This window comes from Anas acuta, chromosome 20 (assembly GCF_963932015.1).
Source record: "Anas acuta chromosome 20, bAnaAcu1.1, whole genome shotgun sequence".
In the NCBI taxonomy this organism is placed as follows: domain Eukaryota; kingdom Metazoa; phylum Chordata; class Aves; order Anseriformes; family Anatidae; genus Anas; species Anas acuta.
The window spans coordinates 11,031,232-11,048,149 of record NC_088998.1 but is presented as its reverse complement, the minus strand read 5'-3'; the positions used below and the strand labels follow the sequence as shown (position 1 = coordinate 11,048,149).

The 16,918-nt window shown below is 41.6% G+C and overlaps 1 protein-coding gene across 2 annotated transcripts in view; it reads left to right on the top strand.

Annotated features, from left to right (window-relative positions):
* MAPKAP1 (MAPK associated protein 1) overlaps positions 1-16,918 on the top strand; it is a 101,294-nt gene that overhangs the window by 58,553 nt on the left and 25,823 nt on the right. Inside the window, exon 8 of one of the 2 annotated variants that reach the window (XM_068657155.1) lies at positions 15,497-15,604. The exons of the other annotated variant lie outside the window; for it this stretch is intronic. Within the exon in view, the coding sequence (XP_068513256.1) occupies positions 15,497-15,604 (108 nt within the window). The remainder of the gene's footprint in view (positions 1-15,496; positions 15,605-16,918) is intronic. 2 annotated transcript variants of the gene reach the window in all.

Below are 16,918 nucleotides of genomic sequence, written 5' to 3'. Positions count from 1 at the left end.
ACAAGAAATAATTACTGTGAGAAATTGCACTGAGCCTTGTCACACAACAAAGGAACTTTAATATAAACCTATCTATATACGAGGTAAAGATAAGGATCTCGTCTTTGTAAATGAATGAAGCCTCCTTATATACCCTTAGTTTTAACTATGTGAAAAGAAAATAAACCCTTTTCTGTTTAGAAGTAGTAGTTCAGTGCAGTTTTTAAACGAGTGTATAATCTGTCATGGATTTAATTAGCTATCTTCAGATGAAAGCTGAAGTTTTAATAAAAGTTAGAAGAGATAACGCAGTGAAGGACACGGATGAGCTGTCTCAAGGCCATATTCCAAGGGAACGATAAGAGCTGTAAAAAATGGCAGAGGAGAGCAATTGAATGAAGCAATGAAAATCTGATTCTCGTAAAAAAAAAAAAAAAAAAAAAAAAAAGTGCACACGAGATGCTGGTAGGGGTGTTGTAGATGAGACCCGCTCGCGTCTGCGAGCAATTTGGCGGCTGGCCAGAAGTCATTGTTCACCCTCGGCTGTGGCGGCTCAGTCCAGATGTGCCAACTGCACGTTTCGGCTTTTGCCAGCTGACTGCGCCGTTTGATAACCAGCTCTCTGGATGCCCATCACTGGCCGCAGAGATAGAATTAAATGATGATGATCTTCCCACAAGTTGGGAGAGGAAACAATGCATATAAATCTTGATTTCATCTCAGCGTGAGAAGTCTTTATCCATCATCACTCATAATGAACAAGTCGTTAGCTGCGATGAATGGTGTTCTGTTTTTTTCAAACACCTCTTTTGTTCACTTTTTGGGTGACTTTTATTTATTTCCTGGGGTCAGATTTCTCTTCCCAGAAGGGGGATGTCTAGAGGATTCACTTAGCTCAGTCTTTAAACTGCTTTCCTCCTTCGTGTAACAGATGTTATTCCTTGTCCATTTGAAATTTGCTTTTGCTTTTATTTTGTTACTTTTGTTCAGTAGTTTAGAAAACGAATGGAACTGTAATTTATTTCTTCAGCTAATATATTAATTTCTGTTTTCTTGGAACTTAAGCTCAGAAGCCTGTGTAGTAACAGGATATAGAAGCATACATATTTCTTCTTTCTTTTTTCATCTCTTTTTTTTTTTGATTATGTAGGAAATCATTTAAATTTTCTTATAAATTATACATGTGACTTCTCACCTCTTTGATATATGACCAGCATCCTTGCTGGATATAAGTCTCAGTAAAAGTAACAACTGAAAACCTTTTGATCACTGTGTGTATGTTTACTTTTGAACATATAATCTGATTTGTTGCAATAAGCCTTGTTGCTTGCAGATTTCACTTTAAGCTTGTGTGTAGATACATCCAGAATTAGGACCTGCAGTTGTAAACTTCATGAGTTGGAGTCACTGTTAGAAGAGTGATCACTCTAGGGAAAGGTTTTTGCTTGAATTCCCATACTAGTAAATGTCATAAAACAAATACAAATTCTGTTCTTAAAATGTTGGTGAGCACTCGTAGTGCATTGTTCACGTTGCCATGTAATGCTGTCGCGTGGGTGATGGGACTTCTCAGACTAGGCATTTATGTATTAAATCAGTAAATCATAAATTACAACTTTCTATTAAAATTATCTTCCCTTATCCACAACTTCCCTTTTTCTCAGTTACTTCTCTTATCCAAAACTGCAATTCATCAGTCAGCAGACACTTATTTATTTATTTATAGTCTTGCTGTCATTTTTTAAAACAGCAGAAATTGCAGCTGTTTGCACAGAGGGATCCTCTTGCTTGCACTGCCCTCTGGATCTGAAACAAGCCTTTTACCATTCCCTTCTGATGCTCTCAGCAGAACGGGATAAAAATGCTGCCTAGATTAAGGGATGGTTAAACCTCAGGATGCCACTACAGTGGGCATGGATTGACTGAAGCAGGCGTAGAAAAAGATTTTGTCATCATTCTTTATAGAGCACCACATTCTTCATTTTTGGAGTGAATATGCCTCGTACTTTCATTGAGAGATACACAGATAAATGGAATTCAAGATCAGACTATTAGCAGAGTAAGGTCCTGTGCCTTTGTCATTTAAGTCATTATGAAGCAGTGGATTAGGATGTCAGAGTTCTGAATAAAAGATGACATAATTTAGGAAAAGTATTTCTGCTCATTCTGCAACACTTTCTTCTGAGCTGACTGTTCTGGATTTTAGAAGCTACTAACCAGAAGGAGATGTAGCGTGTTCACTTAAAGCATTTGTAATAGTTTAATAAAACTGGAATGCATATGAACTTTGCTGCATTTTCAGTGTTCCTACAGATCAGTCTTCACAGGACAAATGAATTATGTTTATAGCTTTGTTAGTTTCACGTACTTGTGAAAGGAATTGCTTTCTGACCTATTTCCACTTCTGACTTCGGTGACATTTTTCAAACTTGTCCTGTTTATAAGAAAATGCAAGCCTTGGTTAGCTGTTCTGGGTAAGAAACTGAAGAATTGCTGTTGTCTAGTTGGGAAGAGGACATTCTGTTAGGAGAAGAACTAAGATACCAGGCTAGTTTTGTGCAGCTGTTTTACTCAGCTAGTAGTCCGCAGTTTACAAGTAGGCTTTTTAACCAGCAACTGAAGCACAAGTTCCAGAAAACGCCCAAGCCCAAGCCACCTCTGTGAGATGATGACAACCTGAGCTTCTCAATTTCCGACTTTTGTTTAAAAATGCCTTTACTGTATTTGTAGCTATCAGCCCTTGCTCCCTTCTGGAGCATGAGCCTGTTAATGACAGGGAAAAAGGTTCGTGACGAACGGCAGCGCAGGGCCCAGGGCTCTGCATGTTTCATTTCAGGACGTGCACTGGCATTCACATAGCTGCAGTGGGGACTACATCAGTAAAAATAATATCAGTGTGTTTATTTCAGAGTTCCATTTGTTGAAAAGACCAAAGCTGAATAAGACTTTTGACTGCAATCTAACTCAAAGCCAAAGATAATTTGTTGCAGGAAGATACAGGTCAATAGATGGAGACAGAAGTGGGCTACGACCTTTCTCTTACAGAAAGTACAATGAAAGAAATGGAAAAAGCATTCTAATTGTGTCTAGCTCTATTTAGATATTATGTTAGATAACGTTACTGCAAACAATTCAAAGTGTTTTATATTCTTTGCAGTTGCCCTTTCTTTGTGTCAAAAAACTGCATTGAAGATATGAAAGGTATGAATAATTTTTAAATAATAAATGTTGAGTGAATCTGCCGTAAATGTAGGTGTTAAAATAACCTGTGTGTTATGGCTGAGAGAACCAGACCCCTCAAGTCCTTCCATAGAGGACATGGTTGTTACTGGAGCAGTGTTTTGGGAGCTTCATGACCTGTCCCACAACAGATAGCAGCAGGGGGTTAATGGCAGTACTGTATCATTTCTTGCCACATGCCCAAATAACAAACTGGAAGAATTGTATGCGAATGGTGGCAAGTTAGGGAAAAGTCTGTAACAAACAGTCAGTGCTACACGCTGGAGAAGATAAATCTGCAGAGGAAATTGTTGAGGCAGATGTTTAATTAGTTGGAGTCAGGCTGGATAAACCGGGATAGGAACTGTATGCAGATATGCTGGTTTGCCTGCCTTTCAGTGGGCTGGTTCCATTGTCTTTAAAACTATTCTTTTTGCTTCGGAAAGAAGCAGCAAAAACAGCCATATAAGCTCTCTTATTGTAATGGATTCCCTTGTGTTCACTCATAAAATAGAAAATGTAATTGATGTTTTCCTATGGTAATGAAAAATAACTAAGTAGAATACTTTATCATCAGTTTGTTTAACCTATTGCGTGCTCAGCAGCACATACTGCAAATGCATATTTTGCATGAGTGCTGAAAATAAAACACTCTTGGTCATGGAATGAGCTCCCAGAGGATCCACCTCTGGGATCTCTCTTTGAATTGTTTGCAGTAACTTTATCTTACATAATATCTAAATATCTAACATAATATGTAAATAGAGCTAGACAGAATGCTTTTTCCATCTCTTTTATTGTACTCTCTATACAAGAAAGGTCGTAGCCCACTTCTGTCTCCATCTGTTGACCTGCGTCTTCCTGCAACAGATCCAGCGATGGACCACCTTGAGGGAGGCTCAGTAGAATCTTTGATGCAAGCCAGCTTTCTCAAAATAGGCAGAACGGGAGAGGAGAATTAGGTTTGGATGATACCCTAACCACAGTGGTCCAAGGCAGTGAGGAGGGAAAAGCTGAAATCTCCTCGCAGTTCCACAGGTACCTTGTTGGGCATGCCTCATTGACCTGGGCAGTGCTGAGATGCTGTGATAATGGCTCTGTAGAGTGCCCTAATATGCACGGATGATGTAAGGATTGCTTTGTATAATCCTGATAGGTCTGCAGCTCTTTGAAAATACTATTGAACTTTGTGAGCACTCCAGCAGCTGAAGGTTTAAATATAAAGTCGGTCTGAAATGCAGCAGATCTATGGAAAGGGAATCACATGCTTGAAATCACGAACATAAGAACTTCTCGTTCTTCCTAAATTTATCAGTGAAAATGTCAGATACGGTGCTGTCTAGAATTTGGACAGATATAATAATGGAGTCTTGAAAAGCCCTTTTAGAAGGTGAGATTTGGGTGGTTTAGTATTCAGCATAATGCTACTCCTTAGAAGTCAGTTAGCCTCAGTATTAACTTTAAAAAGGAGTAGACTTTAGGCATACTTTTAAGATCCCACCCTCACGTTTTGCAGAAAGATCCTGGAAGATGGACAGATCATGTTGTGTAGCTGTAAAATACCAGCATCAGTACAACTGTTGATTCGCTCTACTGCTAAACCATTTGTCTACAGGCAGTGCGCTGTGTCTTTCTTCTGGTCTTTCTTTTCCCAGTCCTTACATGTTACCCAGCTAGTTAGTCCAGCTTACACTAGGAATTCAGCTTATGGTAGCGGCACTTTTTAAATCCTGCTTTTTATGAAGGCTCTCAGTTAGACCAAGAAAAACAGAGTTGTTCCAAGAGGAGACGCAGAGACCCTTCTGTTCATGTCGCACAGCGCAGCTCAGGCTTGGTCTGACAGCATCCCACAACGTGCGGTAGGCAAGTAGATCGTATCAGGTTTTTTATATCTGCGCTAAAACCCACATTCAGTATTTTCTATAAAGCATGTTTGCATGGCTAACAATTTTAAGAACATAAGGAATATGATGACTTCATTCTTGATGCTTTGTGTATCTTGATGCCATGGTGATTCTCAAATTAAATACGTGCAGGAACTATATGTACGCGTGGAAGTTATCTTCCCTGCCTTTCAGCTGTCTCATACATACCTTTTGCTCTTCAACAAATACACTCGCTGGGATGCCAGTGGCCTTTTCCCCAGAGCTTGACTGAATGGACTATAAATACTAATGTAAAATAAATAAGAATGCAAAGAGAATATGTGCAGAGGCTTTGTTTTCAAACAAATGAAGCACTGATACCCGTTTATAACAACTGAATGTTCTTAGAAGGAAACGAGACAAAACTAAACAATGTAAAATGCTGAAACATTAGAATAATCCTGCCTGTTTCTGGTCCATGTCAGCCTCTCTTCATTTGAAATTTCTTGTGAACAGAGAAGCCTTGTCTGATTAATCTTGTCTGATTTTAAGTAGAAATTCTTTGCAGGATGAACATGCTACTGATTATTATTTAATAGCTCCTTCAAACTGTAAACATCCCTGAACCAGAAATGCTCAGTCCTTTTAAGAACAAAATGCTATACAAGTTTAATTGTTATAAACAATATCTTCTGCCAACATTTCACAGACATGACCTGTATTTTCCGCAGGTTAGAGTGAGTTATTAACTTAGTATTCTGTTCAGCTTGCAGAAAGACTAGTGCTTTTTCTATAAATGAAAACAGCTGCTTTACAATAACACCGAAGTCCCTAACAGCTGTCAACTATTGCTTTTTGCATTCTTTAAAATGTGTAAAGTGACCAAAAATAGTCTAAAATAATCTTCTTAATCTGGGTAAGTGTATTATCTCACTGCCAAAGGAAGCTGAGTAATAAAGAGAAAAATTCAAGAAACAGGGATGGAACATAGAAATAAAAGCCTCCCTATTGTATGTTAGTCTCTGCCACAGGAATTATTTTAACTGGTCTTTGCAACTCTGGTCTGTTCCATCACCAGGTAACCCAGAGCTGTGTCGAGCAGCACAGCCTATTACAAAACTGTGTTTTGTAGCAGTTTGCTATTCCTCTGGTTGAGATTTGTTTGCACAGGGCTGCTCAGTTACCCTTCAGAACCTCGAGAACAGAAGCTCAAAGTGAGGAGCACTGATGCAAACATGAAGCTTATCTTTCATTCAGAGAGTAACAAGGGAAAAGAGATCTGAGGTTTTTGTTTTGAAAATTCACTTTCTAGCATAGCAGTTTCAGCACCACTTTTAATGTCAAGTCTCATGTTTCAAACATGCTTCTGAAACTGTTTATAAACACATTTTATTCAAAACGTATGCAGGAGATAAGCAAAAACTATAATACAAAGACACCACTTGTGTGAAAAACCACTTATTGTCAAGTACCCTGCCAGGCCCAAGGGAAATCGCTAGGATGCCGTCAAGCTGAAGGTTTTCGTTTAAACCTGCCCCGTGGCAGCAGTGTTCCTGGCGTAGCGCAGTCCGGGTGGCACGCAGGGGGCTGGGGGCTGCGGTGCCCTGCTCCCTTTGTCCCCTGCAGCTGCCAGCACAGAGCTGGCGCTGCTCGTGCCGGGGCCGCCCGGGCTGGCGCTGGGTCTGTGCCGTGTGTTCGGTGCTGGATCCCTCCAGGGCCGTCGGCTTCAGCTCTGGAGGCAAATACGGGTCTGGGGAGCCCGCGGTGTGTCTAAAGCCAGTGCCCGGGCCGTTGTGGCATGCACTCTCTTGGAGCCTCGTTACAGATTTCAAACACAGAGTCTACTTTCTAGGACGTACACACCTCAATTTCAGTTTCTAAATTACCGAAAATTAGTAACTGGCTGTCTGGGGAATAACGGACAAGAAGAAATGGCTGGAAATAGGCATATGTAGGGTGCAGAGATCATAGATGAAAGGAGCCATGTAAAACCACGAGCCTGTGATTAAGGCATTTTTAAGAGATGAACCACGATTAGAAGGAACTGTCATTTAAGTTTGATTTTGTCATTGGATGATGATAACCGAGGAGCTTAAAATTAAAAGTAAATATGTTAGAGTAGGCGATGCATATGTTTGCTCTGACTTTTGGAGATGGAAGCCCCAGCATCTGTGACAGTGAAGAGCCAATTAATTTGTATTTCCTTGTGCTTACATGCGTGCTTTTCTGCTTAATGGTGGTTTTGAGTTTCCTTGGCTTTCAGTGCTTTGTTTTGGATAATTATAGCATCCCTGCAGAGTTTGCTGCCCTCAGTTATAAATGGCTTTACCTGGAAATACTTAGAAGTATTTTTTCCTTGCATTACGCTGTTTACACTCGCAGGATACAAATTTATAAACTTAAAAACATCAATATGTGTAGATCCTTTGCCAGACTTTCTCCTGCTTTTTGCCCTCTTCTCACCAAAGAGGAAATCTATTAAAAAAAAAAAAAAAAAGATGAACATAGAGCCCCCAAATATCACAACTTTCTCCCAGTGGTGTCTGTCCCATTGCCAGGTGCAGCGAGGAGCTGGCTAGATCATTTGCCCATTATTTCTTTAGCAAAATTTCCTTTGGATTGGTGTTGTGTGGTGTAAGCACCTCTGTGCTGGAGAGGATGTGACAGAGGCTGCTTGAAAGTTTTTCCTTTTGCCTACAATCTGCACTTCTGTTTTGCAGCAGTAATGATTTATTTCAGTGCGCCCTTTCTCGCTAGCCCACTGATGCTGTGCAGATGCTGACGTGACGGGGGCAGGGATGCTGGTGAACGTGGAGCCGCTCACAGGGAATAAAGTTTGTGAATAGTTTGTCAGAATAGAAATAGCTCGTTAGTCCTGTGCGTTTGGGCTGATGGGGTCTGGACATCAGCCTGAATTGCTGAGGAAAATTTTTCATGTCTGGCCTCTGAAATGAAAGTGAAATATTAGACCGAGTCTATTTTAGAGCTGTTGGTATTGAAATCATACATTTATTGGTTCTTCTGGATCAGTAATAAAGCTGTAATTTATGTGACATTTTAAATTCTACAGCTCAATGTTTGGATGGTAGAGATTTTTTGTTTATTTTATCCACTCTGATGAAAGAAGATACTGCTCTTACACCAGGTACATTCATGGCACCACCTCCATCCTGCTAGCTTTTTGTGAAGCTCGCAAAGCACCCGCCTGGGTGGTTATATTACTCTTGCTGCAATACTACTGCTTATACACCCATAACGGGGGAAAGCACCTTCCTCACTGCATAATTCAAGTCAGCAGTGCAGAGCCCTTACGCTGATGTACCTCACAAATAGCCCTCTGTGCCTGGATCTCAGGGTGCTCGCACTGGTGCTGTCCTTTAGGTAGCAGCTCGTGGAGGGGACTCATGGTGTGTTAGCTGCCGTGTGTACTGCCCTGTCACTAACCCGCACAGACAAGTTCCTGCACAATGTCTCTTAAATTGTGATCGACAATACACATTTTATATATGTATATAAAAAATACGGCTGTTGTGGCTTGGCCATTGGTATGTTGTGTTAAAGACAAAACACGATTTCTTTCTGTTTTCAGCTTTATTTAGAGCTGTGATGCTAACGTAAAAAGAATAAAGGCCTGTAGTAGACATTAAATAAAATACTTCTGTTAATATTCTGCAGCCTAGTTTGCTGCTAGTCACGCTGCACGCGTTCTGTTCTACAAAAGAGCAATACATAAATGAAGTGTGTTTGTTTCTTTTTAAGGGGCTTTTGACTAAATTCTTTAATTTCACTGGCTGTCAAGGTAGTGTTAAGTAAAATGGGTTTGAACTGCTGTAGTTTTTGTGTACTGGACTAGATGTCAGAAACCTTTGCCATCACTGGAAATTCTGTCACTCTGGATTTACTATCTGTTTCCCACAGCTGAATTCTTAAGCAGTGTGATTTAACACCTTGGCTCTCCATCAGCCGGTCCTGGCATTTATTTGAATGCATTACACCACTGGTTTCCATAAACTATTTTACAATTGTTTCATATAAATGACTGTTTATTTCTACAAAAACCATCTGTATTTCTGCGGAGAGCAGCAGATAACTGTGTGTAAAATTTGGTAATGTCACAACAGTGCAAGTTAAGAAAAAGCAGATTGGACTAAAAGAAAAAGTCTCGTGCTTGTGCATATTGTTAAAAGTTTGTTTTCACTATTCAAATATCTTTATTAACAGTATTTGCATTTGTAATGATAAAATCTTTATTCCACTTCAGAGGTGTTGAGGGGCTTTGGAGATTTTCAACGGATAAACAGATTTAAGATGTCCTCATAGCAGTAGGATTTGAGATGTAAACATTCTGGCTTTACAGCTATTTCCTCTCAAACTGTTTACATATTTTCTGTTGTTTTATTGTCATTGCCAAGCACACAATGAAATCTTTGCCCCTTCTGTTATGTTCTAAGAAAAATCCTGCAGCAGGAGGCCTGGGACCTCTCTGTGTTCTCAGTTTCTTTGCTTTCTGGAACGTATTGATCCCTCTCCTTCAGTTCTTTCACTTATGATCTTTGCCCCATCCTACAACCAAGGGTCAGTGTCCAACACTGATGGGAAACCCGCTCTGCCCCTGTACCTCCGGGGAGCTGCGTTGCAGTGCAGACAAGGAGGGCGATGTGGTGGCACAGTTCGCCAGCTCCCAGCCAGCATCGAATGAGTGCCCAGACTGAGCTGTTGTACTTCCCTGTGCCACCCATGGGCTGGCAGAGCGAAAGCTGGAATCCAGCAGTCTTACATTTAGCACAATTGATATTTTTTGACAGACTCTTTGAAATGATAGAAATACATAAACTTCCTCTTTTTTATAACCTTGTAATAGCTGTAGCATATTTCCAGCAATAATAAGAAAGTGGTAACAAAAAATAAATACAAACATACTTTAAACTAAAAAGAAATCACCCTTTCAAAACCTGGGATTGCAGCAGTAAGGCAGTAAATCATGTATTCTTGTGAAAGAAGAAACTTAAAATAGGGAAGTACCGCAGACATCAACATTAAATGTTTATCACATGTTTTATTTTGACTACTTTCCTGCCTTACCTCTCTCACATTCATTTTTGCTTACTTACTGTCTGCCTGGCCTCTGCTGCCATGACCATTAGGCAGTGACTGCCAAACTGTCTTTAAATTTTGAATTTCTCGTGTGCTATTTTGGAATTACAACTGCACACATGAGACAGTGCCTGGCACTGCTGCAGGGACGTTTGCAGGTGAGTGCCAGGTGCCTGCCACCCTTCGCGGTGGTGGGACGCTGCTCCGTGCAGGAGAGCAGCAAAGCAGGGCTTGGGAAGGCTGCAGAAGGGAGCGCCCTTCGTGTGCTGCGAGTGCGTGGTGCTGAGCCTCAGCGCAGCCTCACCCCTCCTGGTGCGTCTGGCGCTGGTCTCAGGAGCGTGGAGATCCTCCAGCATCACCGCGTAAACTTCTGGGGTTGTTTTGGGTTACGGGCCAAAAACTAACATCCTTCACACCACAGATGTTCAGGCAGCCTCACAGCTCCTGGCACGGTGTTGGCTGACTCACTGGGGACAATCTTCATCTGCTGTAAAACCAGACCAGGTTTGCTACCTCTGCTGAAGCCCAGCAGCCTGCTCCCCTCCCAGCTGCTCCCGTGTTCTGGAGGCTGCAGTGTCCTAATTCCAGAGCTTTTCTGTACAGAGGTGTCTGAGGAGCTCTGCCTATAGAGTAAGTTTTAAAACTAGTCCACAAGGGTACCAGATCACCGTGACCGGACAGCAGCCACTGGGAGTTCTGGGAGAGCTGGGATACAGAAATGCTGCGCTGTTAGATGTGGTGTGCAGCGTGGTGCACCTGCCGGCCTTTCAGGGGTGTGGGTGGCAGCAAATACAGCTCCCGTTCTTTGGAAGAGACCAGCATACCTTGGCTTCCTTGCTAAGCTCACTACAATTTTAGCAAAAAACAGAACTAAAAGATAACATATGGACGTATGCAGTACACTGAGGAAAGAAACTGCACAGCCTTTGTAGAGGAGGTTGTGCCTCACAAACGTGAGCAGCCGTTGAGGAAGCCAGAGACCATCTGAATGAGGCTGATGTGTTTTATATAGCATGCTTAGATTTCCAAAAAGATTTGACAAAGGCTCATAAAGCAATTAAGCTGTCACAGGATGAGAAGGAGGATCCTCACATGGATTAATAATTGATTAAAAGACAGGAAACAAAGAATAGGAATAATGGCTCTCCGTTATTAGTAACTAGGTTACTGGTGGAGTTCCAGTGGAACTGGTGGAACCTGCATTGTTCAGTTAATGTGCAGCATGGAAAAGGATGTGAATGCTGATGTGACAAAATGTGCTGTTGATACAAAAGAAGCAAGAATAGTGCAAATAAAAGCTGTCTGTGAAGTGCTGCAGAGGTATCTCACAATGCTGAGTGACAGGACAATAAAATGAGAGAGGGAATTCAGTGTCAATGAGTGCAAAATAATATACATGGTGAAAAGCAACCGTAACTATACGTATACAATGATGGGCTCTAATTACCTTCCATCAGTCAAGAAAAGTATCTTGGAGTCGGCATGGATAGTTCTCCGAACACTTCAGCTCAGTGCTTAGGAGCAGTCAGAAAGACAAATTGAACATTAGAAATTAGGAAAGAAATAGAGAACAAAACAGAAAGCATTATTATGCCAGTGCATAAATCTTGATGTGCCCACATCTTAATTATTATATTTTATCTCAAAAAGGATAAAACAGAGCTAAAAAGATACAGAAATAGATGAGTGTAGAAATGGATCAGATGTGAAATGAGGAGGACATGGTAAGCAGAGAAGAGCTTTTCTAGTTTGGAAAAGACATGACTGGGTACAAGAGGAGTCTATGAAGTGCAAGTGCTACAGATGGTGAATTGGGAGGGTTTTATCACTGCTGTTCATAAAACAAGAACTACATGGCACCAAAAGCAGTGGGTAGGCAATGATGTTTTGAGACAAAAGGGAATTCTTTTTCTCACATGGTGCAATAAATTATGGGAGTCGATGTTACGGAAATCAGAAATTCAAAAATGTTTTGAGCAGATGCATGGATGACAAAGGGTGTGAAAATGGTTGACAAAGGAGTATAGCTGGAGCTGGAACTTTGTGAGAATTCAGGAGCTCATGAGAACAAGGTAAAGATAAGGGCTGAGCAGGACACAGTGTTTTGTTGCAGAGACTAACACTGTAGAAATACAGGTTCTGTTTTAAACCATTTGAGGTTTTTGTTTATACTGGTCTGGTTAGTTAAGGTTAGGTTTGACCTCCACAAACATTAAATATTGAGGTAAGTCTTTCTATAATTGTTATTCTATCCTACTAACTTGTTTGCAGACGAGGATGGCTTTTGTTCGGGGTTTTCCTTAAAGCCTCCTTCTCTTTTTAAGTGTTAGTATTTGTTTATTGTGCAGATTCAACCCCTGACCGTGGTATTCTTCATTGCTATTGAAAGTTAATGGGGGAAAAATTGCATTCCAAACATTTGAACCTGTAGTAGCCATGGCTGAACTTAGTTGATCTCTGGTGATCGGTTCAATTTAGTTACGATTTTTAGCCATTAGGCTGGGGCTGAATGATGGTGATTTGGTTGAGGCCAAATGTCTGTAGAAAATTGGCTGTTTGATAAGAGCCCTGTTATCAGAGGGGGATACTTTCTCATTTACATTTAGATGAGTATTGATTATTTATTTACTCAGAGAAGTGAGATTCGTTCCCAATCTTATCTCTCTCGTCTCTGCTTGTCAGCAGAAAGAGAGATAGAGCTCCTGACATCAGCCCAAGATAACAGCACTTTGTAGTGAAGATAAAAGTTGGAATGGGCCTTTTTCTAGTCTTGACTGAAAGGATAAGTTTTAAAAATTAGAACTGATGGGTCATGCTTTCAAAACCCCATTCTGAAGGCTTTGCTGCTTAAATGGCAACAGAATTGGTTTGTTGTTATGCGGATGGCCATTCGCCTTTTGTAAGAGAGCCGCTTAATTTGATTATACTCCCTGATTCTTCCTGGGACACATTTGTGTTGTTCCATAGGAAAATAATGCTACGGATGAGTTATTGGGGTTTGTTCTGTTGTCTGGTTTTAATTCCTGATAAGCCTTCCCCTGCTGTAAGGGGTATCTCGAAATAATAAAGCACAATAGGTACCTGTAAGCAGAAACCAGTGGGTGGCTGAACAGGGCTTTTGGGGAAGGGGGTGCACGGCAGTGGGGACACCCCGATTCTCAGCAGCTGCTGGTCTGCCGGTACATTAAAATAAGCTGAGATGAGGGAAAAGGCTGTTGCCAGGAGTATCTGCAGCACTGGGTTGGTGTGTGCTCCCCCGTGCAGCCCCCTGTGCCGGCAGCGTGGCCCTGCAGAGAGGTGCCCAGGCCACCCTGCACCCACCCCAGGGCCGGGGTGCCTCTGGGGCCCTGAGCAAGTCTCTGCGAGCTTTTGACCAAAGGCTGTGCTTGAGAGTACAGCCACTCTTCTCTCACCGTGTTGTGGCTTGTTTCAAACAGCCGTCGTGCTTCTTTCCTGCCTCTCTGTAGGCCTGCACGTTTGTTTATCCACACCCTGCTTGCTTTAACGCAGCAACAGTTTTTCTCTCTCCAAGAATTGGTGACAAAATCACAGGACTAGAACGGGAGTTCGCATTCATTAGCTTTGTCTTCTGGGTGTTTTGCCCTGGTAACCTCCACGCTGACGTGCCCGCTCCCTGCTTGTTGTGGAGCGGAGCAGCAGCAGCTGGCTGCGGCCCGGCCTGGCGCTCGGTGTGTGAGGAGCTCGCGGCCCCACGGGGCGTCCTGCTGCCACCCTCTGCCATGCTCCCCAGGGCTTCTCCTACAGCCCTGCAGAGCATTTGCCTCCGGTTACAGAAACCCATAAAACCCAGCTTTGGCGTTATAACCTGAAATTCTGTTGGAATTCCCAGAGCAGTGTTGTTTGGAGACCCCTGAATCACGTCATATTTCTGCTGCAGTTACATCATGGGAACTTGTGAGAGAAGTCTGGTAGTAAAACTCCTTGCAGAATCAGCCTAACGTTTTTCAGCTGTTGTGAGGTACAGGTTGTGTGAATGTGTACAGACATTTAAGATACGTTGTTTAAGAGAAGGGACTGTCTAGAAGTCCATTTTTACTTTTTTCTGAGTTCCACGGTATTTCCTGGTTTTGGCCTGTAGTTCTGTTACTGTACTAACTGACAGTTAATACAGGCTTGACACAACCTGTGCAAAGCAATTTATCAGATGAACAATTTACCAAGCGAATGAACAATGTTGGATGACTAGAAATGGGTCAGTGGGGTAGGCGATAGCATAATACCTAGCAGTGCATCGTAGGGCAGCGATGTGCTCGTCTCACCAGACAGGTCTCAGGTGTGACCTGTGCAGACACCAGTGTTTCTGAGAGGGGCAATTCCGCTTCTTCATTTCATTAACATACTGTATACGTTTTTGGGATGGGGAAATAGAAGTGGAATAACAAGAGCTTGGGAAACACGAGAGAGTTGCCATGATGAGGCAGGGAGCGGGGGCGCACCGTGCGCTGCTGGCACCAGCAGATCCCCAGCCCCACTGGTCGCGGCCTGAAGGCCCTGCTGAACCCAGCGGTTCATCTGTGGTAGCAGCAGCTGGAGCAGTGGGTTTGGTCACAGGTGCCGGCAACACAGCAGTTCAGATCAGAAACAGCAGTTCTGCTGGCTTTGCCATTTCTGGGTATCGTTCAACATTTGGGTGTTTAGGAATTTGGGAAGCTGTATTTAACAAATGGACAAAACGAGGTTTTGCTGTCATTGATTCTGTTACCTACAACCTACACCAGGTTTTAAATACAAATTAACTTACAACTTGGCTTTGTTGGGGTCCTTTCCTACCCTGTAGCAAAGAAACGGATTCCTTTTCTCCAGCATCAGGAGCAATGTTTTTGCTCCTGAAAATGAACGTGTTTTCTGTACGTAGAGCTACAGAGAGGGCAGAGCAGAGGGCAGCAACACATCGTGCTTTTCACATAAGGAAAAATGCCCAAATAATACAGCTTAGTTGCACACCAAGATCTGGGTAGGAATTTCTTACAACAGGCAATGCCCCTGTCTTGCAGCATGGGCAGGGTATTTAATACAGAATTATTAATTAACAATCCGTGCTATTTAGCATAGGAATAATACAGAAATGTTGGTTGGAATTTGGTTGGAACATGGTGGGTAGCATTGCTGGAGTGCTATAGATGTCTGGAATATTTTGTTTTCTTGCACACCATCCTCCACCTTTTCATGATAGGACTCTTCCCTTTGGATAAGAGCTTTAGAACATAAACACCTACCTGCCTTACTTCTAGGGTGTGAGTAATCTCATATTAGTCGAACGTGATAAGCCATCACTTTGTTAGAAAACAGATGATTTTACAAGTTACTTTATGTTTCAGGTCCTCAGTATCGGCTGGAGAAGCAGAGTGAACCTAATGTCCCAGTAGATTTAGACTGTACCTTGGAGAGCCAGAGCACTTTGGAATTCTGCCTTGTCCGAGAGAACAGTACGTTTGCCCTTTTCACTTTTGCTCTTGTAAATTGCTTAAACTCACATAAGTTATGTATTTTGGAATACAAGCTGTACTGTCTGGGCAAGTAAGTTTTGATGAGACTCTTTCCTGAGGCATTTCTCTGTTGTGCCAAAAGAATATTCCAGAGGGAAATGATGGATTTTTCATACCTTTTAGTAAATAGTCTGCATCCTGTTTATCACTTTATGATTAATCTTTTTTTCTGTTAAACTCTGCTCTGTAAAGTTATGACCAAGCCTGAAAAACACTGGAAATATGAAGATTTTTCTGTTGCAGACACTATTTAGTGAATAAAGTGATTGGTCTGCAATATATTTTGCCATGTCAATACTGCTGTAGAAGGCACTGATATATTTTTTTAATTGAATTTAAAGAAATTAACCATGAAGCTATAACTAGAGTAGTATGATGATTTTTTAAAAGGTAGACAAATAGTCATCTCTCCAGCTACTCTGAAACATTTTTACTGTTACTATTTTAATGGTCCTAACATTATTTCCTGATTTATTCCTTTGCAAGAAATAATATGAAACTTACAAAATGGACATTTAACATAGATTTGGGTTTGTCCTCCATTTCATTTTGCTCCATCCATCATTCTTTCCAACAGTTGTACTCTTTTGATCTTGTACATTAGCTGTCAAAATTTTGATAGTACTAATGAGGAAACTGATGGCATTTATGGTCTCAGTCAAGACCATGCTTGGAGTATTTGCTGCAAACAGTCATAGTAAGAGTCCATTTCAAGAAGTGTACTTTTTTTTTCTTTCTTGCAAAGATTAGACCCTTTCATTTATGCTTTTCTGATACAGCATTTCATATTTTATTCTGGAAAGACAGCAGAGCATCACTGAAGTAACTCCTAACTCCAGTGGCAAGCAATAGACTCTGCTCTTGCGTAAGGTATAGCAAAATGAGACAGCTGCAATGAGCTCTGTGGTGGTACGTCAGTGCTGGAGCTGAGATTAAGCACTCATAGTTTTGGCTGCCATTCTGGGAAGTATCGAACTTGCTCCCAAAATATTCTTGGCACTCCTGCTTCATTTCTTTATAGAGTGGTTCTAAGAAACTGCAGGAGAGAATGATGTGAAAAGTAGAAGAGGTTTGTGCTGTGCATGAAGAAATGGAGCAATTTTAACCTCCAGTCACACTCTTTCAAAGGCCAGAATTCCCTGACATCGGCATCCCAGCTATTGTTTTTGTATTGATTTTTAGTCTGTGAAAAGATGTGTAATTCCTATATTTTCTTAGGTTTTTGCATATGTGATCAAAAATAGCATTTTTGTG